This window comes from Centruroides vittatus, unplaced genomic scaffold, assembly GCF_030686945.1.
Source record: "Centruroides vittatus isolate TY-2023 unplaced genomic scaffold, ASM3068694v2 contig_787, whole genome shotgun sequence".
Lineage (NCBI taxonomy): Eukaryota > Metazoa > Arthropoda > Arachnida > Scorpiones > Buthidae > Centruroides > Centruroides vittatus.
In genome coordinates, this window is record NW_027122507.1 from 240699 (window position 1) to 266017 (window position 25319).

Consider the following 25319-nt stretch of genomic DNA (forward strand, 5'->3'; position numbering starts at 1 on the left):
TTGGTGTGTAGATTAATGTATTAATAAAATAAGATTATGAATATAAATAGAAACAAATATGGTTTAGATTTCAATACTTCTTTATGTAGAAACAAAATATAAATGCAACACAGTTTCAAGTTTTCAAAATTTCTTTCTTTAATTCCATGTAGATTTGTTAAATAATTACACTTTAATTTTAATAATAATTTAACAATAATAATTTTAGACTCATTTTAATTTATGACTTACCTCTGCATATTGTGGTCTTTCAAATTTATACAGTAGTTGGCTTCCTAGCATTACATTAAAATATTCCTTAATTCCATTTGTTACTTCTAACAATGCACTTTCTCTAAAATAGTTATAATAAAACTTAATAAATACATGTAATGCAGTTTAAAATTGACTTACAACGAAAGAAATATTACTTATTAGGCGATATTCCTCTTCCAGATGTTTTGTGCTTCATATATTCGTTTAATATCTCCTCGACAGTTATTCGAGCAGGCAGTTGAACAAGCTATATTTTAAATATAACACATTACAAAAAGAAAAACTTGAAATAAAATAAATTATAAAAAAGTAACAAACTTAAAAAGTCTTTTTATATCTGAAAATTAACCTTTTTCTGACGAGTAATTAAATCCCAGTCGTCAACAAGCCAGGGTTTCAATTCATCTGGCATCCGTACTTTAATTTCAACTCTGGTTAAAAATGCTTCCTCCTCAGAAATAATTAAATTATATCAGATTATAAAAAAATTTTCTTTTAATATTAATAGACAAATTGTAAGGATATTTACGGTCTCTACGTGCGGATCGAGTCGTCTCTTCTTCCGAAGATTTTCTGCCGTTCCCTGTTCACCCTGCTGACTGGTTGATGCGGAACCCCCCGACCTTCCACCCTGTTGCACTGATAAGATAATGATATGTATGAGGAAAAACTAATAATAAAACATAAACTTTTGTTTTAGGTATATATCTAATTTGAATAGAAAATGTCCTTCATACGATTAAGTCAAATAACTTATTAAATATACTAATGAATTCAGCAGTTATCATCAGCTTTTGATACAAACAAATGACATTTGACAGAGTTAGTTTTGTTACGGAATATTTGATTGAATTTGAAAGACGAGCAATTTGTATCTACGAGGAGTGTTTTTTATATGCTTCTCGTCTAGTCTTGTATTCAATTTTACGAGCTCTACGATGGCTTTTCTTTTCCGCTAGACTTATTACACCATCAATTAGAAACAGGACAATCTTTAGAAAATTACATTTTTATTTCCTAGAGTATGCATTTTGGATTTCGAGTCCCTTATCGACTCTTTGTGACGTAACTGTTTAGGAAACAATGCATACAAGTTAACAAAGTATTTGCACTGTTACATTGTGAACTTACAGCAGATATGATGGTATGATATATTAAGTAGTAATAGCAGTAAGAGGCAAACAATATACATAAAAAGTACACTATTAAAACCATAACATTTAAAACAGTGACATTCAAGTAAAACTAACTCAGCAAAACATAAATGAAAACACCATACCTTAAGTTGCTGAAAAATTTAATAAAAAATGCAACAAACATTTTCAACCAAATCTGTTGGCCATTATCAGGTTAAACAAATTTGAATATAACAAAATGGAACAAAAATTTAAATACAAATAAATTAACAAAGTATGCATATACATGTATAAAAATAATGACATAAAATAAAATAAAAATTAATATAACCAACAATATATGTATAGGATAAATAAATTAAAACATTATATAATAATAGTATCAGATACGAAATTCAAAAAATGCAAGATACGCAAAAAAGGAAACATTATCAAGGCATAAACTAAGAGCTCTCTAATTTTTTAATTAGATATTTCCAGGCTGGAGGTAACCCTTCAGCATCCCTAGCATTAATGTGTGTATCATGCAATTGCTCTTATAGATTTCAATCTTTTCAGTGCTAATTGCCAATGTCGGTGAATGTACGGGCTTAATAATACTTGCTTCGTCCCATTTGACCACCGAGCCCTCGACTCGTGCCGTCTGCAATAGTATTGTGGCATTCGATCTTTTACCGACATTGTACTTTTGCTCTTTTAATCTGACTCCCAAATTTCTATTAGTGACTCCAATGTAATTTTTCTTAATGTCTAGTTCCAAGTTTCCATACGGAATCTTGTATACTCCTGCTCTTCCTTCTTCATCAACGTTGTATAAATCAAGGGGTTGGGGTAATAAAGTGGGTTGTGTCAAGTAAGGTCAGTCTTAATGACAATTTTACCTGTAATTAGCATTTACAATTTTTTATAAAACCCATCCCTACCCTCAAAATTAAGCTTTTAGCCATTTTATAATAGTTAAAAATATAAAAAAGTTTTTAAATAAAATATCATAACAGATATCATTAAAATCAGAGTAAAATTCAAACATTACTTTTTGGTTTATTTGGCTTCTCTTGAGAAGGAGTAGATGACCGTTCTTTCTCGGGTTCTTTTTTTGGCTTAACAACTTTGGTCTTCTTAGTTTTTCTGCAAGAAAGAAAAACGAGAATGTACAAATTTAGTTATTACAACAGAGTTCATCCAAATAAATCTACAGTTTGTGCAATGTACAAATTTAATTTATATTAACCAAAAAATTGAATGATTCAAAATTATTCTAATATTTAAATGAGTTTTTAATATTTTTTTTATAAAAATAAAATCATTTTTGGATTAAATAAAATAATAGTTTTAATTAATTAAATTACAAAATTTGGTTGAAAGATAGGGATTATGGTGCCATCTTGTATTAATTTGTAATAACAATTCTTAACACAATTTAGTGGCATATCTTTAGATCTTCAGAACAAATTTTGCAATTTCATTAATAAAAATTAACCTTAATTCTGGCATGATATAATTTTGCTTTTTTACAGTGAACAATTATTTACTTTCAAAAAATTTACCTAAACTTTGTTTTTATAACAATCCTACTGTAATTTAAACTGTAGTTTTTAAAACAGATAACAAAAGTTAATAATAAATCACATATCTAAAGACAAAAGAATAAAGATGGTACAGAGTGGTAAAACTTACTATTTATTCTGAATCCTTGTATCTGTACTACACTAAAGCAAGAAGTTAAATCGAACATCGTCATTTTTCAGATTTTGAATCTCTTCAACGACTTGAAGGTAACAGTTGGAACTGAGTTCAAAACCAAGTAATTATACTTTTCAGTACTTTTACAGTAAATATTTTTGGCTTTCTTTAAAAGCCTTCCTCGGGTCTTTCAATAATTCTCGAATAGAATTTTCTAAAATGGAATGCTGACAGGTACCAAATATATTAAAATTCAAAAATGGAATAACCAGGCTTTATGAGACCATGTATTTCACATAATGCCAGGATTTAAGAGAATGTTCCAAAAGTGATGTTTAAAATATTTTCCATACCTATTTGAGCACTGTGCTCACCTTTCATTTTAAACTGCTTGTAACTTGGGCTTGGAAGTTTTGTGGCCAAACTGTCGTCTACCTTCCGATCCGAGTATCCCTTTCGATAAGATACCGGAACTGAAATAATAGTCGTTGCCTATACTTTCGGTGCAACCTTTGTTTCGATCACGTTGGCCAAGTTAGTGTGATGCTAACCCACAAGTAATACTATGTCTCTTTTTTGCATTCAAAGTGGTATGATTCTAATTGCAAAGTGATATTGTATATATGAACTCTCATAAAACATGATGAAGTGTTTCTGAAATAGCTTGATGAGAAGTCTGAAGAAGAAAATGTACGCTCCTTTCTTGCAGACATTGAGTGTGAGGATCTTTGTATGAAAATCCTGGAAGTGTTGAGAAAGAAACCATATTCTTCGCAGGCAACATCAGTATCAAGAGAAATATGTACATATTGCCCAAAAAAGAAGAATAGGAACACAGAGTGTAACATGTAGCCTACTGCACTAATCTGCTGATATCACGTAATAACAATCTGCAAACTATGCCATTTTAAAAATCTAGACAACACATATTCAGAACTTGAATAGAAATTATAATTAAGTTTAACAATAATTTCAATATCATTTTTCTGTTTCCATATCAAAATTACTTTTAATGTTTTCTCTAACTGAAGTAAAGCAAGGTAAACATTAAAATGTGTATTATTCATAACAAAATGGTGTAATAAATAAAAAACATTATTTCTGATCTGTAAGACTAAATATTTGCATCCATAATATCCAGTATAATAAGTCCTGTTAATATATAAAAAAGTACTAGTATACAAAATAAATTTTAAATATTCATAACAAAACTTCCTCATCTAAGTAAAATTTCTCAACATAAATCATTAAGAAAATAAAAATACGTAGGGCGAGCGCGGAGCTCGCCCTCGAGTAATGGCATTAAAATCCGACTGCAATTAGCGTCGGGTTAAATACAATGGAAATATAATTAACAACAAATAACAAAAACTACCAAATAATAACAAATTAACAAGATTATGAAATTAATAAAATAATAAAATCACATTGTAAAAATCATGGCCACATCAGGGTTCAAAAAAACTCTCCATGTTCACTATCTCTGACATAGATAGATAGTGAACATGGGGCCAATATATGAGCCAAACAAAATACAAGTGCCGTTTATCTGTCTATTATAAAGTCTTATGCTAATGCAAGCTGAATGCGTTGTGATACATCTCATACAAGCATACATCTGATTTGTGGCAAATACAATCTGTTACAGGAATTTTAAAATGACTGGACCTGATTTGGATGTGAAGCACCATAAAACATCCCACATGAACTGACATTTGGCCAGCCATAATATGCATTTTGGATTAATGAAATAAGGCAACAAACACATTGGTGATCTGCCAAAGTTACAATAATGGCATGCTGGCTGGTTCTTCATCCTTCAAAAGGTATTGTTGAGTCAGTCAAGTATGTCCAATTATCAAATGGGTAAACATTACTTCCAATATGTCATAAATTTCTGTAGATGTCCAATTTTCTATCAAAGGCTTAGTCTCATATAGTTTATTGTAAACTTGCTCATTTTATGTTATGCCATATCTCTGCTAACCCTTTTTTAACAACTTTTCTGTCATATAGACTACAACTTGAGACAAATAGAATCTGTATTGCATATAGATTATAGTGCCTTTAAAAGTAGCTGCAAATGAATTCTATATACAAATCAATAATTAATCATTTTATGTTTACTTGCATCCATGTTTTATTCTTTATTACTATTACTTTTATTTTTTAATCTCTTTTATCCATATAATTTAAATTCATTTAAATGTTTTTCACATGTGTAATTTTTGTTCTATTTTTTAACACATTAACTCCCATCCGATACACTGGCCATTGTAATAGTTAGGACCGCAGAGAGCCATCCGACGCACCAGCCGTCCGACCAACTAGGGCCGTACAGAGCTGTCCGACTGCCAGCTGTCGCCCAACATTGCTATAACCAATGTAGTTTCACTCAAGGTTAAATTATCCTGGCTTCGTAAGACGTTTTACATCCTAGTGGTGGCCTCTTGCGGATGTCTATGAAGTTTGTTTCCTGACTGCCGACCGTCGAACCACCCGTGAGGCTCACGAAGAGGTTCGACGGTCGGCGGTCGAACCACTTCGTCCGATAATGTTTTTTAATAGTGAATAGTTAAAAAAAATGGAAAAAATATCAAAAACTAGTTTAATTATTCTCTTTTGTTACATATAAAGTAATTCATATTAAATATTCTGTGGCCTTATAGTCTCCGGTTTCAGGCCATATGACAGCCGGTTATCATTGATATATGTTTTTTATCTTCACTCTACTGACTGTTATATAATGACCCTTCTATTTATATCATAATAAAATATTAAATATCAAATTTTCTCATTGTGGCCTGAAAAAACAGAAAATATCATATTACGGTTAGCCTGAAAAATGCAAAATATCATATTACAGATTGCAGTTAACATGTTAGCGAGTGTGTTCCGAACTTAGAAATCACTTAAACAAAATGGATATTAGAATTTAAATATACAATAAAATAATAAACTTAAAAATTTTGAAAATTAAGAAATAATTAACACACTTTAATTTTTAAAATTTTTTTTAAATACGAACTTAGGGATAAAAAGTTTTATTCATTGGGGTCTAAAATCTTTGTCATAATCTTTTATGGAGAGGATTCAAATGATGACAATAGTTTTGTTGTATATCTGAAATGTAGCTAGTATCAGTACATGATGTTATGTTAGATACACACATGTCCAGGCAATGCTTAGCAACAGAATGCAAAAGCACAACAATGAACCAAGATGCCATGTAATGATTATAAGATGACCATTTGTATCAAGGCATGCACCATCTTGTTAAGTGACTAGCAACATAGCATCCATCAACAAAAATTTGATTATATAATGTAATTAAGTTTGCATTCATGGAAGCTGAATAGTGACATAAATTGAAACCTGCTATCAGAATTATATAAAACCTGCTATCAGAACAAATATTATAATGTTATAGAATGTGTGATGCCATTCCTTCTATCAAAACAACACCACAATGCCAAGTGGCAATTTTTCATTCATATTTTTAATTTATTTAATTTAAAATATATGCTCTCCACCTCAAATTAGCAGTGGCTTGCTCCTGTACATCATACTTTTCCTTTAACAATAGAGTTGTGCTGGACATTTATTAATTGCTTTCACAAAAAAGTTTTGAATTGAAATAACGTGACTTCCTGTTTGCATAGGAAGTTCATAAATAGTTAATCTGGACTTCAAGGTTTCCACATTTGGTCTCAGATTTCATCTATCTAACTCCAATCTCTTGATTGAGGGAAGATGAACAGATGGATGGATGACAGTGGGAATTTATAGGTTGCAATTTTTTTAAACTGCAGCCCAATAACAGTCATAATTACAAAACTGAAGAAAGAGGTGCAATGGTATTGTCCTATTCTCCAGTTCATTCCCTAATTATATGCAATTTATAACAACATTATTGGTTTTCTTTTTTTTCTTTCTTCATTTAGCATCTTGCTCGGATTTGTTATTTCAGCAACCTTATAGTGCTGTTTTCCCCAAACTTATCACAATGACTGTATGTTATAATTCTCTTTTTATTCTTTTTTAAGTACTTTTAACAAAATGCATTTCAGACTCATATTGTCCCTCTTCAGTTATTATACAGTTGTTACATAATAAACTGTATGAGACAGGTACAAATAAATTCCCAATTTTAACAATAAAATTAGAAGGTAAACAATAAAGTAAACTTACATTTGGTGAACAAAGCAAAAGGCATCCATCCCAAATGTTTTGCTCTATTTTCGGTTCATTATGATTTACGTGTTTTAATATTATTTATTTGTTCGGGTTTTATGACGATATTATAACATCTGGGATACTAAAAAATATGGTTTATACATTTCTATGCAGTTGTGAGTCAAATAACATATATATAAAAAGCACATCACATCCATTAAAAATAATAATTATACTTCAGCAGTAGCTCACCACCGTAATAGTCAAGGCTGTGAAATCCAAAAATTACATTAAAAATGATTGAAAAGGAATCTAATACATTCAAAAGGAAAATTTTTGAACATTATGAAATAAAGTTAAATTCAGAAAAAAAAATTAATAATGATGGTATGCAGTTACACCCCTCTTGTTTCAACTTTTAACCAGCAGGGGAACCTACAATAATGTTTAAGTACACTGTAAGAGTCATAAAACAAACAATTTACTGGAATATAAATATAAATAAATACAAAAATCAGGAATATAAATACTTAAAATAACCAACACGTTTTCCAGCAACAATGTATTTAATAAAATAATAATGTTTCTGACTATTTTTAATACAGTAGAGCGTCGATAAGTGGAATGGCCGGAAAGTGGAACGATTTTCAGTCGGACTGTGTCGTGCTGAATCGAATGTTTTTGATACTAAATTTACTTCTAAAGTATAATTTTCATGTTTTTTACATTCTTTAATATATTTATTTTGTTTGTACAAAATGCAGAAATAATTTTTAACGATACGATAGCCTCGATGATTATTATAAAAATTTTCGTTAGGCTTAAAATCGACGAAAATTCAACACGAAGCAACACGCAACGGAGAAAAATTCAACAGGAAGCGATACGCAACGGAGAAAAATTTGAACATCGGACAGGTTAATGTATTTTTTCGTACAAAGTCGGAAACTGGAACAAATCATTAACTGGAAGGACCCCAGTCCCCAATTGGTTCCACTAATCGACGTTTTCACTATTTCTAATAGTCTTCTTCAGTTAAACAACTTTAAAACAAAAAGAATGTAAAATAGAACGCAAGCCGTACAACGGTTTAAAAAATTCGAAAATAATTCCAACGTATAGTGCACATGGTTTACATAGGAAAAATAAAGACAATAAATAAAAATGAAAGTAAAAAACAAAAAATAAATTAAAATAAAGTATCAAGAAAATGAATCGCCGTGGTAAAAAGATTTCCGTGCGGAGGATAAAGTTTCCGCATCTCTATGGGCGATGCATCTCTTGTCGATATGGGCCTTGTAAATTTCAAGTTTTTCAATATGTTTAAGTGCTTGTCTGTTGGTGACGGTCCTAATTATGGATGCTTTGTCCCAATGAACATTAATATCTTAATGCTTAGCGATGGCTGCAAGAACGGTACTGTCCAAGTTTTTAGTGATGGAATATTTATGCTCTTTAAGTCTCTGTTTCAAAAGCCTCGTAGTAGCACCAACGTAAACCAGATCTGTGTTAAAATGGCGATCTGTGTTAAAATACACCCTGTACTATTGTTTTTTTTTTTCTTTCTTCTTATCGTTTCGTAAAATTTTATACGTCGTACGATTACATCGATAAATCATTCTTAAATTATTCTTGTGGGCCATTTTTTTAATCATCGTGCGTAGGAAAGGAATATACAGTGGTGCCTCGTATAACGTACGCCTCGAATAACGGACGCTGCGAACAACGGACTTTCTGTTTGGCCGTTACGTGACTCGAGCAACGGACTGGCTGCGAACAACGGACTTTCCGGCATAATTGGTGACTGCTCCATGGGTGCGTTCTTTAATAGCGGTCGCTCTGCTTCTCCGCTACTACGGGAGTGCGCTGCTGTTTGTAGGCATTTAGAAACGACGGTGAAAGAAAGAAAGATGGCAGCGCCCGCACTATCGATAGTATCGTGATGGAGGAATCTATAATTCTAAAATATGAGCTTTTAAAGGCAAAAGAAGGGTACCAATTGTAAAATTTAACCATAAAATGGATTATTTGTTGAAAGAGCATTCAAAATAGCCACGAAAAAAATTAGAACGCCGGCTACCATTCGAAAAAAATTCGTAAAGACACTTACATCACCGCGTGCGCTAACTCGCGCTTTCACAATTTCTAAATTCTCATTCATAAAACCACATAATGGACCCGGAAACAAAACTATCTGAGCCATGGAGGACGCCATGTTGCTTTCCACCGTAAACTACTGCTACAAGCAGCCGTTTTTTGCCGTTCGAAGGCGCGCACTCCCACCGGAATTTAGGAACGCGTTCCGCAGGAATTTTTAAATGGATGTCGCTCGCGCAGAGTTACGCGGAGGAATAAAATAACGCACCCCATGTTCATTTTTTTATGATACAGTACGGTTATTTTATGCTGCGGAACGAATTAGATGTTTTAACATGTATTTCTATGGGAAAATGCGTTTCGTATAACGGACGTGCACCTGGAACGGATTAAGTACGTTATATGAGGCACCACTGTAGTTGAGAACTACTTTTCGTCCCTGGTTCGTAGTTGTAGGCTGCCTTTTTGTTTAATTACAGAATTTAGCAATAAGTGCATTAATTTCACTTATTTGATATCCCTGTTGTATGGCTATTGTATGTATGTAATTTAATTCTCTATGTGTATCAAACATACTCGTACAATGCGTATAGGCCCGCTTGATCCACAATCGAAACGCTGCATGTTTAAAATTCGTAGGGTCGAAGGAGTTCTTCGGTATAATAATGGGTAGGAAGCTTGGCTTTTGATATCTGTCGAAATTTCACCATATTTACAAGTAATGGACAGATCAAGAAAATTTATGTTAATGTCACTTCCCTGTTCCTTAGATAAAGTCAAACCATATGGGTTGTTATTAATTTTGCTAAGGAAACATTGAGCTTTATTAACATTCCTCCAAAGGATGAAAACAACATCAATGTAATTTGCATATAAAAGAATGTCGTTTTTGAAGACGGGCAGCACATTACTTTCCAAATGTTGTAATACTAGTTCACATAATAACGGGGACATCGAGCTCCCCATTGGTACCCCCTCTTTCTTGTAAATATGTGTTCCCATCAAAAACAAAAAATGAAGTGTAACATATTAGGTGTGCAAGTTCTAATGTGTGTTGGTGATATCTCATTGCATTATTTATGTTGGAAAAGGGAAGTCTCTTAGTTTGCAAAAACAAGGCTGTAATTTAATAGATGGAAATAAGGATTTAAAATCCATTACGGTCATAAATTCATTGTCTTCGAGGTTAATGTTTCTGAGCTTATCCACCAGCTGAACAGAGTTATTAACAGCATAGGGATAATCTTGAATCCTTGGACGGATAAAGTTAACAAGTTGTTTCTCAAGTGCAAAAATAGGGGATCCGCATTTCTCAATAACAGGGTGTAATAAGCAGTTAGGCTTATGAGTTTTGCCAAAGGCAAAAATTCTCGGTGTTCTTGGTGCTTGTAAGATAAGAGTTATGCATACGTAAATAACAAGCTAAAGGAGTTGAAGAAAATTTTTTGACTCTTTGCTGTAGTGATTCTAAATATTTGTCAGGAGCAGCCTGGCATTCGATGTCTCTTAAAGAGCATAAATATTCCATCACTAAAAACTTGGACAATACTGTTCTTGCAGCCTTTGCCAAGCATCAAGATATTAATGTTCATTGGGACAACGCATCCATAATTAGGACCGCCACCAACAAACAGGCACTTAAACATATTGAAAAACTTGAAATTTACAAGGCCCATATTGACAAGGAATGCATTGACCATACAGATGCGGAAAGTTTATCCTCCGCATAGAAATCTTTTTACCACGGCGATTCATTTTCTTGATACTTTATTTTAATTTATTTTTTGTTTTTTACTTTCATTTTTATTTATTCTGTCTTTATTTTTCCTATGTAAACCACGTGCACTATACGCTGAAATTATTTTCGAATTTTTTAAACCGTTGTACGGCTTGCGTTCTATTTTACATTCTTTTTGTTTTAAAGTTGTTTAACTGAAGAAGACTATTAAAAATAGTTGAAAACATTATTATTTTATTAAATACGTCGTTGCTGGAAATTTTAAGTTGTTGGTTATTTTAAGTAACTGTAAGAGTCATAAAACTTCCCCATAGATTACTGAAACTTTAAACATATGGTCATCTTATGGTATCTATCTTGTAAATTTAATAATGTATTTGAAGATCCTTCAAGACCGAATGTGTATTTACCTTTTGCTTTGTTCACCAAATGTAAATTTATTTTATTGTTTACCTTCTAATTTTATTGTTAAAATTGGGAATTTATTTGTACCTGTCTCATACAGTTTATTATGTAACAACTGTATAACAACTGAAGAGGGACGACATGAGTCCAAAATGCATTTTGTTAAAAGTACCTAAAAAAGAATAAAAAGAGAGTTATAACATACAGAAGTTGTTGTGATAAGTTTGGGGAAAACAGTACTATAAGGTTATTGAAATTATAATCTGATTATTGTTTTCATTTAACTTACCCTGCATTTACTAAAAGAAAAGCAAAGAAATAATATGATTATACATCTGGTAACAAATTTGGCAATTTTCTCTTGCCAAAGATGTTTATTATTTGTCAATTTATGATTTGGGTGGAAGTGGAGTTTTGAAAGTTATTGGAGAATGGTAACAAATACGCAGAAGAATTGTATTTTTTGCATCACCTACCTTTCTTGTTGAGATAATTGGTGACTTAGTACACTGCATCTGATGTCCTCAACCATTTTAATTCAAGTAAAATAAAGATCCAATGTTAAAGTAATGCAAGTTTTGAACAGAAAATTTTATAACATATTAAGGTTAATTTTTAATGTAAGGCCTTTTTGCTGATTACAGAAAAAACAAGTAAAACTTCTATAAAATCTTTGGAGTAAACAGCATAAATGAAAACACTTTCAAAGTAAATTTGAATATAAAAGTGTTATTAAAAAGCTTTTAGACTCCAAAAAATAAGGTTGCTTCATTTTCAGTTTAAAAAAACAAATTTTGAAAACCAAAATCTGATTAAGTGGTAGAAAATCAGATAAAGGTTTAATGAGTAATAAATTTGAGAAGACTCATTAAATTGGCATAACATAAAAAGGGAAATACTTACAAATGAGCTTTCTCTAATTCCTTTTGTTTCTGAAGATTAATTTCATTATATTTTAAGACTCGACTTTCTGGAACCCATTCGTCCCAACTAAGAAGGAAGAAAAAATTGTTACTAGAGAAAGATATCAAAACTAAAATTTGTTTTACATTTTAATTATTTACTTTTTATTCCATCCACTGTAGTGAATGAAGTATTTCACTTGTTTTTCTTTCACTTGAGCTTTGATGCACTGAAATGACAACAGAACAGAATAAAATAATGTGATAAATGAAAAAGTTAATTCTACTTAATACAATAAAGAAATTGTAGATGTGTTGAAAACGCTCTTCTTGGAATGAAAAAACTTCTTATAAGACTGAAATACTTTTAGGCTCTTCTCATCATGAGTTGAGCTCTTCTTCAAAGGCTTTTGGAGTAAACAAACATTAGGAAAAAAATTTGAGCAATTTTAGGATACACAAGCTACATCAGGAGTCATCAATAATTCCTGATAATAGCCTTGTATAAAGCCTGAACATGTTTGAGCTTTCTAGGATTTTATATTCCAAGAAAAGTAATTCAAATCAAATTTAAAGAGGTTTTTTTAACAAACATGTTGTAAAAACAAACTTACTTTTGCTTCGTATAGTAGAGGTCCATGAAAACAGAGGACTTTTTCACCTAGTAAAAACAACATATTTATCAATATTTAGATACAGAAATACTTAGAAAGTTGTTTGAAATAATATCTAAATTTGTTATTATGTACACCAGACTATGCTGTGTAACATGAAGACATAAAAGTGGTCATTTATTTAATACAATATGCAAATGTAGTCCTCAAGTTATTGTATTGGAGTATTTTATTTAAAGAAATTCTAATGTTTTCCATTATTATTAATCATCTTCAGGATAATTAAATTGTAAACAAGGAACTAAAAAAATAAATTCGGCGTATAATCAAAAATGTCATTAAAAATCTAATCTAGAAACTAAAATTTACATCAAAACAAGACTTGCATGACAAGTACACTGTTATGGAAATTTGGTTATTTAAAGTCAAACTAAAATATTAGGTTGACGCTTAACCTCTGCTGCATCATTCTTCCTCCGTGTAATTGCTGATTTCAAAATATATCATTTCATAGCATCTCACCAATGCCAACAAAAATCAGTATGTTGTCATCTGTGTCTCAAATTTGTTAATATTACCGTGTTTGAGACTAGCAGCAATCCTTTTCCTTCATAATCGTATGCAATGGCCTATGATAACGAAGGAAAAGGATTGCCGAAATATAATGCCTATATGTCGACGTGAAGATACAAAAAGAGTGGCCGACCCCACAGAAACGGATAAAAACTATATCCTAAGCCCGATCTTCATCTACACAAGACAATGTCGTACGTATGGTGAGATATAAAAGGCATTATCCTCCACAAATTGCTCCTGAGAAATCAAACAGTCACTGATGCACAGCATTGGGATCAACTCCACTGGTAGGTGTCATTTGCTGTCATAATAATGCAAAGTGACTTGTTTCTCACACTATTTCAGGATAAAAAAAAAATATGCCATTTGCTACTGTCATTTAAAATATACAGTCAAACCTGTTTTTATGCGCTCTTTTTATGTGCGATTTTTATTTGTGCGATTTTTTAATGCGAATTTTAAATTTATGCGGTTTTTAGTTGGCGACTAGTCTCGTGCGATTCGTCATGTCTCACGTTGACTTATTATAGCTAAATAAACTTATTATAGCATAAATGCACTTATTATAGTAATAATATTGCATGAATATGCGAAAAATGAAATAATTTACTTTTTAAGTCAACAAAACACCACCTGGACAAAAATATGTAAAACAGACGATAGACCAGACGATGCAGTCAAGTGCTGACATCTGTTGTCAATAAATTCTATTTCGTACGGTTTTGAGTTATTTTCTATGTGAGACTTTTTTTTATGCGGTCCCTGTTGACCGCATAAAAAAATTATTTTTAAAATTGTGTTGCGAAAACTATTATTTACAGCCATTCGTGAAGTTTCGTGAGATTTTTTTTAATGCGTTTTTTTTAATGCGGTCCCTATCCCCCGCATAAAAACAGGTTTGACTGTATATGTATAAAGTGTCTTAAAAGATCTTAAGCTTTCTGCCTGTACATAATTCTCATTTAGACTCTAACAATTAAGAGCTAGCCTACATTATTTCCATACTCTTCTTAAGAATTTTATTAGTAAGATTGTTCATCAGTTTGGATTCTGCTAACCTTTGTGTAATTTATCTGTGAGGTTAACCGAGGGTAGGAGATGGAGGATGATTCCTATCTTCTCTACCTCTTAACGGCACAAGACCTTGAGGTCCGACCTCGGTTGTCGAAAGGATGATTAAGGCTCGAGCGGTCAATGATTAGTTACGGATTTGGGATCGTAAGATCCCGTTTACGTCAGGAACTGACACCAATCTATCAAACTTCTCGCGGATAGATACGCGTTTTTCGGAAGCATAAGATGCCGATGATGAGGGTAATGGAGGAAGAAACGCACACTCTTCTAATATTAAACAAAAATACCCGTTTATTTTGAGATTGATAGGGAATACATCAATTAACATATTAGGAAGTATTTATATCATCGAATCGAATTATTAAACTGCGTCTCGAGAGATTAGAGAGAGAGAGTTTACAAAACATCGCGAGCAGGATAAATACCTTAGTGATCCGGAGATTTGTGATCCTGAGATTTGCACAAAGTCCGAGGAACGAGAGTTCGCTTGAAAATAAGAGTCAATGGACTGTAGATAGATGAAATGGACGGCTTCAACAGCAGGAGATGAAAATCCACGACACACACTTATCAGTTGTCGAAACTCTGTCTACCTCTCTCTCTCTCTCTCTCTCGTCATCTTCGTTCGTTTTTCCTTTTATTTCGGGATCTTGGGTTCGAGATTTTGTGAAGTACGTCAAGGGTGGAAGTCCCTTTTGACCAATGGTGAATTACATGATATAATTATTTTTCAACAGTTAACTCATCTTCTACAAGGAAGTATTACCGTGGGAATGATAGTTTATGATTAATTTTTACGAGAAAATTTGTCGGTGTTTTTCCGTTTTTTTTGTTTCTGTGTTTGATTTAACCCTAACTGTCGAAAATCGGTTGGCAAATAAAAAATTTTAATCGAATCTCGTTATTCTTATATTCGGGCCTTCACATCACCGCGGACTTTCAAAAATCAAGCTTACTCCTGACGAGCAAGCTGGATTTTTATGAAACGGATGAGTTAACGAAGTTGTTCCGGCTCTCTCTCTCTCTTTATATATATTGTACCGCGTTACAGTATTATTTCCCGTTATGTCGGAAGTTTTTGACACGTCGCGATTACGTTGTTAACAATTCGTTGTTAATTACTCTCTCTCTCTCTCTCTTTTTCTCTTTAGTTAATAACTCTTTATTTAATTTCTTTATTTAATTTAACACATTTAATGTCTCTTTTTTTTAATAACACGTTTTTGACATGTTTAGTGACGCGCTTAGCGTGATATTTGTTTGTAAGAAATTACGATTTAAAGCGGTAAAATATAGTTTATTATTATGCAAAATTTTCAAAATTAAACAAGGTTATTGGGTAAAGTTAAATTTATTGAGTTCCCTCTTCGTTTACTTGGGATCCCCTTTTTGTGATTTTGGGAAGTTGGCTATTATTCCCTTCTTTAATTGGGCTGGCCTTTCGTTTAGGAATTCGACTTCGTTTAGGAAGTGGGAGGACCCAAGGTCGATCCTCTACTGGGCCTCGACTCCTCAAGGCGTAAGATGTAGTTAGTTGTTCCTCGATAGAGGGTGTAATCTCTGTTTCTTGTTCTTCCTCAGATTCGGATTCAGATGAAGACTCGAGTTGGGATTGTGCCATTTCTGCAAAGATAAATTCGTCCCATGGATCAATGGTGGAAGGGGGTTCTTCCGAAAGGGAAGGTTGTTGGATAGTCGTGGTAATCGAAGGTTGGTTTACAAGTTCTTTCTGGTCGAATTCTTGTCGAGCGATAACATGTTTGAGACGATTGGCGTGCACTTGAATTTGTTTCTTTGTATCTATATTTTCGATGATAAAATTGACGGGACTCAATTCAGTTTACAATTCGAAATGGTCCTGACCACCTAGGTGCTAATTTACGTTTTAATCCAACAGGTATGGTAACCTCGTTGAGAAATACTCGGTCGCCTACATGATATGTGGGTATTTTGTGAGTTTGTCGATGGTGTATTTGTCTTTCTTGAGCAGCTTGCTCGGCATGTTTCTGTGCTACCTGATGAGCTTCAGCCATTCAGCATCTAAGTTCTGATGCGTAGTTGACGGTGACGTCATATTTCGTTCGAGTGGGGCTGGTTACAAGGTCAAAGGGATAGGTTGGATCTCTCCCATATAATAAAAAAAAAAGGGCTGTCGTTGGTAGATGCATGAATGGTTGTGTTATAGGCAAAAAGGGCATAGGGGATCCATTCATCCCAGTTTCGCTGATCCTTAGCGACGTAATGGGCGAGGATGTCGATTAAGGTTTTATTGAATCTTTCTACTACTCCATTGCATGCAGGGTGATATGCTGTAGTGAGAAGTCGTTTGATTTGTAACAATTCGCACACCTCTTTAAACATTTTAGATATCAAATTAGGTGCTCGATCAGTAAGTAGTTGAACGGGAGTTGAGTGTCTTAAGACGATATGAGTAACGAAAGCCTTGGCTATAGTCTGGCTTCGGGTATCTGCTAAAGGTATAGCTTCGGCATAACGGCTAAAATGGTCTATAAAGACGAGTATATATTTGTTCCCTTTGGTAGTAATAGGTAAAGGACCTATGATATCCATAGCAGTTCGTTCAAATAATCGTGTTAAAGGAGGAAATAATTGTAATTCCGCCTCTTGTCGCTTGTCCTTTCTTTTTTGTATAGCGCAACGTTGACAGCTTTGACAATAAATTTTGATATCTTGTTTCATAGTAGGCCAGTAAAACAATGACTGGAGTTTTTGTTGCATCTTCTGAGATCCTAAATGACCTCCTATAGGTGTATCGTGATGGATACGTAGAATGTAAGGGATCAGTATAGATGGGATGACTAATTGATTTACGAATCTTCCTTGTGGGGAAGGAAATTCATGATATAACACTCCTTCTTCGTCGAGGAAATAGCGTTGTATGTCTTTTGCGTCATCTCCGTCTTCTAGACGTTGAATAATAAGTTTCCATTTCTCCTCTCGTCTTTGGAATTCCCCGATTTGTGATTTTGAATAAATGGGGTCAACATCGTTGACTGTAGAAATATGTCGGACAGGGATTCTGCTTAACGCGTCTGCGTTTTTATGACAACTTCCTGCCTTATGTTTAATATCGAAATTAAATTCTTGTAAGAAAATGATCCATCGGGCTATTCGCGAGTTTGTTGAAGAGTCCTTGTTGCTAATTAACCATCTCAATGGTCGATGATCTGTAATTATTGTGAACTTTCTCCCATATAGGTATGGTTTGAAGTATTTTGTAGCCCAAACTACAGCTAAGCACTCTTTCTCAGTTGTGCTGTAATTCTTTTCGGGTTTTCGGAGTATCCTACTAATATAGGCTATAGGTTTTTCTCCTTTTTCATCCTCCTGGGATAAAACTGCTCCTATCGCTTCGTTCGAAGCATCTGTCGAAAGTATAAATGGAGTCGCAAAATCAGGAGATTTTAAAAGCGGAGCTGAAGTGACTATTTCCTTTAGCCTTTCGAAACTACGTTCCTGTTCTTCTCCCCATTGAAACTTGGTATCCTTCTTCAGTAGATCAGTCAGTGGTTTTGCTATTTTAGCGTATGAATCGATATGTCGTCTATAATATCCCGTTAATCCTAGGAAAGACTTAATGTCGTGTACATTTGTTGGCCGGGGAAACTGTAAAACGCATTTGATTTTATCTGGATCTGGTCTGATCCCTTCCTCCGAGACGTCGTGTCCGAGGAATTTTATCTGTCGCTGAAGGAAGTGACATTTTTTTGGTTTTAGTTTTAGTCCTGCATCTGCGAGTCTTTGGAAAATCTGTTCTAGACGAATCAAGTGAGTTTGGAAGTCTGGACTGAAGGTCAGTATGTCATCCATATAGACCAGACAAATTTTTCCTTTCAGACCGTGTAGTATAAAATCGGCAGCCCGTTGCCAAGACGCGGGGGCTCCGGAAAGTCCCATTGCCATACGATTCCATTGGTAATGACCGTCCGGTGTTGAGAATGCGGATTTTTCCTTGTCTCGTAACCCCAACTGCCAGAAACCAGACAGGGTATCCATGGTAGAAAAGTATTTCGCTTGCCCGATTAGGCTAAGTGCTTCTTGCACGAGTGGTAAGGGATAAGGATCTGTCTTTGTTATTTTATTTAATTTCCTATAGTCTACAACGAGACGCCATGTTTGATCACGTTTTTTCACCAGGAGAGCGGGAGCAGACCAAGGTGATTTCGAATGTTCAATTATACCTTGGTCTAAAAGTCCGTCGATGATTTTATTCATTTGTTCCCGTTGAGCATAAGGGATTCGATAAGGTGGCTGATATATGGGTGTAGCGTCTCCGGTGCGTATTTCGTGTTCCACGATCGGGCAGTATCCCAAATCATAGTCGTTGACGGCAAATACATGTTTATATTTATACAATAAGTCTAATAAAGGTTTCTTTTTGTCCTTTCCTATGTTGGACCAATCGAATAACTGTCCAAATTCTTGCTTGTTTAGAATTGAGGTAGAGGGTTGGGCGTTAGTGATTGAGTTGACGTTCGGAGGTTCTGTTTCTTCTACTGCCTCATGGAAAGTTCCAATGCAGTCCCCTTTTGATAATTTCCTAGTTTGAGTAGATAAGTTTGCTATTCGAATTGGGACTCGACCGTCCCTTGTCGTTTTAACTATAGAATCGACTCCCACTACATCTTCTCGATTGTTTATTTCTGTTTCTATAATTCCTATTTCACCCTTCCGTTTTATTCCGGAGATCCTTGCTGTGACAAAAATCTCTGATCTGGGAGGAATATTACAATCTGTCAATAATAATACTTGTCGGATTAGTCCCTCCTTGATGGGGTTCGTTGAAACGAGAGGTGTTGTTTTCTCATTTTGTGTGGGTGATGTAGAAACAACTTGGATTGGTTTACCTCTGCGATTTCGTTTTTCGCGTTTCCGGTTTGGCGTTATCCTTTCTACTCCTGCCTTCCGGAAATCGATTTCCTCTCCTCCTCGAAATAATATTTTTTTCCGTGCCAAATCTATAGTGAGGCCTTGAGCTTTGATTATGTCTCGTCCCAACAGGCCATCGAACGGATAAGGTATTTGATCTTCTACCACGTAACATAAGTACGAAAAATGCAAGGGTCCTATTAAGAAGCGGAACTCCATGGCTCCATATGTTCTGATTCCGTGTCCTGTGACGCTTTGAAATAATACCTTTCTTTCCCTCTGTTCGAATTTGTGTTTAGTCGCTCGTTGAGCGAAGGATCGAGATAAAAGGGTTACCGTGGAACCTGTATCTATGGCCAGTCGAGCCGGGTAGTCATTGATTGAACAACATAAGCTAGGTTCAAAGTTTTTGGCCACTATTCCTACTCCTACTCGAGGTTTACATTCTCTGTGCCTACCGTTGCTGTTTGTAGTTTGTGAATTCGTCCGGGAGGAGAATGAGGAACCTTGTCCAACATTCCTGCAGTTTCCGCCATTTCTTCGCCAGCTCATTTTGTTAATTCTCCCTTGCGGTAGGGGTCGAGATTGAGATGGAGTCTGTCGTGACTGAAATTGGGTTGTTTGTTCGCTTGAGCTATTGTGGTCTTCCCGTCGGGTTTGTTGCCTTCCGCCTCGCGTACCTCCACCATAAAAATTGGGTCGAACATAACCGCGTCCTTCTGATGGGGATGAGTAATGTTGTCTCCCTCTATTCGCCGATTGTATTCCTCTCCGCCGCCGATTTTCCTCCTTGTATTTTAGTTCATTCAATTGTTTTTGTAAATGCGCTATCGTTGCGGTTAGATTGCTATTTGTGTGTTCCGGATTATTAATCGTTCTAATTATTCCTCGAGGGGTTTCTGTTAATTGGAGCACCGTCTCTTCCCAAATGGCCGCTTTAACTGCATTTTGAAATGTTTCAGGATTTTTAGACATTACGGTACGTTTTATTTTGTCATTAAGACCGTTTACAAATTGGACGAGTAGTCTCTCGTCTCGTTCTTTAGCCTGACATCGCTTGATTATTTCCGTTTCCCGCGCGTCGGCCCCTGTCTGTTCGAGTATCGTTTCTGAAACTAGGCCTTGCAGCCGAACCGCGTATGTTTGTACATCCTCATCGCGTTTTTGTATACATGCATAGAATTTTTGCAGTCTAAGTGCATATGGCTCCTTTTCAAATCTCCGCGTCATCTGCTGTTTGAACTCATCATACGTGTCGATCGCTCGCATTCGCTCATCTTTCCACGCGAAATCTCTTGCTATGCCTGTCAGTTTTAGCTTCGCAACTCCGAGACATTGCGCTTTTGTCCATCCTGTCAGTTTTGCTATTTCATCTAGCGAGTCAAAGAAGTCCCTTATACGCAACCCTGATGTGTCTCCTGAAAATGTGGGAGTTAGGGGAATCATTCCCGACATTCCGGAGAATGCGCTTCCTCCTGGATTACCGTCTCCAGTTGTCTCCATTCTCGATTCTTAGAAACGCCGGAAAAGATGTATGGGGGTGAGATGTCGGAACGAATCGAAACAGATCCCACTTCTGACCAACCAGTGTGAGGTTAACCGAGGGTAGGAGATGGAGGATGATTCCTATCTTCTCTACCTCTTAACGGCACAAGACCTTGAGGTCCGACCTCGGTTGTCGAAAGGATGATTAAGGCTCGAGCGGTCAATGATTAGTTACGGATTTGGGATCGTAAGATCCGGTTTACGTCAGGAACTGACACCAATCTATCAAACTTCTCGCGGATAGATACGCGTTTTTCGGAAGCATAAGATGCCGATGATGAGGGTAATGGAGGAAGAAACGCACACTCTTCTAATATTAAACAAAAATACCCGTTTATTTTGAGATTGATAGGGAATACATCAATTAACATATTTGGAAGTATTTATATCATCGAATCGAATTATTAAACCGCGTCTCGAGTGATCGGAGAGAGAGAGTTTACAAAACATCGCGAGCAGGATAAATACCTTAGTGATCCGGAGATTTGTGATCCTGAGATTTGCACAAAGTCCGAGGAACGAGAGTTCGCTTGAAAATAAGAGTCAATGGACTGTAGATAGATGAAATGGACGGCTTCAACGGCGGGAGATGATAATCCACGGCACACACACACTTGACAGTTGTCGAAACTCTGTCTCCTCTCTCTCTCTCTCTCTCGTCATCTTCGTTCGTTTTTCCTTTTATTTCGGGATCTTGGGTTCGAGATTTTGTGAAGTACGTCAAGGGTGGAAGTCCCTTTTGACCAATGGTGAATTACATGATATAATTATTTTTCAACAGTTAACTCATCTTCTACAAGGAAGTATTACCGTGGGAACGATAGTTTATGATTAATTTTTACGAGAAAATTTGTCGGTGTTTTTCCGTTTTTTTGTTTCTGTGTTTGATTTAACCCTAACTGTCGAAAATCGGTTGGCAAATAAAAAATTTTAATCGAATCTCGTTATTCTTATATTCGGGCCTTCACATATCTATTTGCAATTCCTTTATTAGCAATTTGTTCGTTGTTCTTAACTGTGATTGCTTTACTCAGAAGACCCTTGCATCACAAAAAGATAAAACAAACCTAACATATTTGTAATCAGAACTGAACAAATCTTCCCTTTTGTCATTTCTTTTGGAGATTTTGGTAGAGTAATAGAGGCATTTTGGCACAAATGTCATTTGAACATCTAAACTCCCTCCATTTCAAGTCATGCTCCAATGACCCAGTTATAAAATTTGTGTTTAGAGCACTTACCAGCAGAGCTTACACTCATTGTACTAACAGAGTTGATATGACAATAGAAGCAAAGTGCATCGTCACGATAGCACACAAATGTGGATTTTGTAAAAAGTTATCCTGTTACTATCGGGTTTGATCAGATAACTTAGTAATAAAGTTTTATATAGCGATACACACTGTATATTAATAGAAAAAGATAATGTATACCACTGTCTGTCAACATTACATAAAAATAATTTATTTTGCTAGTACTTTCAACAGTATACAACTGTTGTCTTCAGGCAGGATCATTCATAGTTAACAAAACATTTCAATTCAAGAAAAAGAACGCAAACATCAGCCAATGTTTCGTCAAATTGCTTGTCCTGCATCTTACACATTTAGCTTTTGTTAAAATCTGTGATACAAAGATCCTTTATGAACAACTTGATAAAGTTCATTCCATTAGCTACAACAGCATATTTCGAACGAAAACAAAGTTGGAAAGCAAGTTCCGTCGATTGGTACGGAATGCACGAGACAGATGCAAATCTCCAGACAGTATTACATACTGCAATTACTCAGAGGATGTGGTTCCAGAAACAGTGCATTGCTTGCCACAGCATGGTCCTATGTTCATTCCAAAACCAAAGAAGGATAAACACCAATTATACCAGAAAACTGGAACTGTACATGCAGATAAGAATTACACCTCAATGCAAAATTTCCAGCAAAAATTATTCAAATGTTTTTGGCCACTATTTCAAGGAGGATCTAGCTACATTAATTCTGCCTGCCATTGCAAGAATTAAAAACTGCCAACAGAAAAACTTGCACTCCCAGCTGGAGAGGATAATATCTTTGCAAAGTTATCTAGTGCAGTGTCCATACACTACTCCTCCATCTGGAAAAAAGTTGCTACACAGTTCTTGAACACTTTGAATGTAAGACTTTTGATCTCATACAAAGGTAAGAAGTTTGTGCTGTACAGAAATGATGACTTTTTATGTAGGGCTAATGATTTCCTGCTACAATTGGGATCTGTGTCAACAAAGGAAGATTCAACCCTTTCAGTGCTGAGAAAGGTAAAAAACTTGTTGCTATTACTGAGAATAACTACACGGTATTCCTGTTTTAATGGTGACATTTACTTGCAAAAGCAGGGAGTGGCTAAAGGCTTGTCTCTATCAGCCATTTTGGTGGAGTTAGTCACGAAAGCCATAGAATTCAAAGTTTTTAGATCCCCTCTTACCATGTGTTATCCCCTTTTATATTTGATATATGTTGATGATATTCTACTTGCATGGGAAGGCTCAGATGAAGAGTTACTGGAGTTTAAATAATCACCATTGGCTATTTTTCTATTTCTTTTAATGAAGAGAAGGAGAAAGATGCAAATATCTCCTTTTTGGACCTGCTTGTATATAGATCTCACAATAACATCTTACTTTCTGTGTGGGTTAGGTTAGGTTGAACCTCCTTACATCATTCCTTCTATGACTGTAATTCACTTTGAGCATGATATGCATGCATTATATAAGAAAATAGGCAAGATTGCACATGTATAGCCTACATGTGCAATCAAAGCCTCTATAAACTATTATATAATGGGAAAGACCCAATGAATGTCAAGGAGAGTGCCTTTATATAAGCAGTGAGGTGGAGATGATAGTCCGAATCTGAGTCCAGCAAATTTGAAATGTGTGACTCTGACTCCAACCTTTCCCTTTTTTAAAATGCCACGCTATAATTCCTTTTATAAGAAATGTACCACTGGGTATTCAAATATTTTAATTTAAAATTTCTCTATAAACAGTGGCACTAAAATTTATGATCAGGATGAAAAAATGGATTAGTAGTGGAGAGCATATATTTTAAATTAAAAATGTGATTAAAAGTTGCGACCTGGCATTGTGATAATGCTACAATAAATAATTGCTTGTTGGTCGTGGGTTCCCACCTCGCCAACGGGCTGGCCAAGTGGTGTTTTCTGGGTTTTCTTCACGTTAGTAACACCTAAATAGGGACCATTTTCCCACAAAAGTCTGCCGAGAAGCATTCCTTCCCTCGGCAGATCTCCCACGTTGCCATAAAACAAATAAAACCAAACCATTAAGACCATATTATGTTATAGAAGCAATAATAAATAGTTATAAATAAGTTGCAACCAATAGCAGGGCAATGAAAAATTAATTAGTCAAAAGAAAATTGATATCCAAATTAAAACACCCCAGATGTAAAACAAGTATCATTGCAACAAGTAAAAAATTATAGCATCTGAAATGAAAGTCAAACTCTTTTTTTGAGAGTTTGTTTTTGGTATAAAGTAAAGTTTGGTGCTTTGAAGTGATAGAATAAGCTTTTTATTACAGTCTCTACACTTTGCATTCTTGCATTAGTAACATTGAAATTGGATCTGAAAAGCTTCAAAGATATTATTTGTTTTTCTCACAAAGTGAAAGCAGCCAGATAACCGAACAGTAGTGTTCAGCTGCTGCCGCGAAGAATCCGAGATCAAACACCGTCAAGACTGCTCCAAAAAATTTTTCACGTAGAATCCACCGGTTTGTCTTCCCCATCCTACACACATACCGACCCACAGGCTAATTGGGTTTGATTCCTAAATACTGGAAGTTGGCTAGAATTTGTGCTTTAGTCGAAAGGCTAGTTAGCAAAGTGTGTTTTTGTCGCATTAATAATGCCGGAATAGGTGCCAGATTTCATTAAAAGACTTCCCATAAGGCATATTCCCTCGACCGGCCGATCATATTGCTCGTCGGTATCTAAACCCAATCGCGATAACGCGCAAAGCATCCCCCATTGCTTCCGCATCGCTCGACCGACGGATCGACGCCACGTCGGCAACGTCCACTTCGGGACCGACGCCGCCGCGTCTTTTCCGGAAAACACGGAAACCACTTATTGCTTATCGTGCAAGCGGTCGTATGCATAGGCAACCGCATTTGGGACAAAGGAGGTTCAACAGACAGCGTGGCAGAAGAAAAGCACTCGGATACAAGTTA

At 35.1% G+C, this 25319-nt stretch overlaps 1 protein-coding gene across 2 annotated transcripts in view; it reads right to left on the bottom strand.

Annotated features, from left to right (window-relative positions):
• Positions 1-25319, bottom strand: part of LOC136981684 (mortality factor 4-like protein 1) — a 51901-nt gene that overhangs the window by 24383 nt on the left and 2199 nt on the right. Inside the window, exons 2-9 of one of the 2 annotated variants that reach the window (XM_067278027.1) lie at positions 13007-13053; positions 12555-12622; positions 12394-12480; positions 2425-2519; positions 785-894; positions 605-703; positions 411-502; positions 232-334 (exon numbers count right to left, since the gene is read on the bottom strand). In XM_067278027.1, coding sequence (XP_067134128.1) covers positions 232-334; positions 411-502; positions 605-703; positions 785-894; positions 2425-2519; positions 12394-12480; positions 12555-12622; positions 13007-13053 — 701 coding nt within the window. Of the gene's footprint in view, positions 1-231; positions 335-410; positions 503-604; positions 707-784; positions 895-2424; positions 2520-12393; positions 12481-12554; positions 12623-13006; positions 13054-25319 lie in introns of both variants that reach the window. The other variant, XM_067278026.1, reaches the window with a different exon arrangement.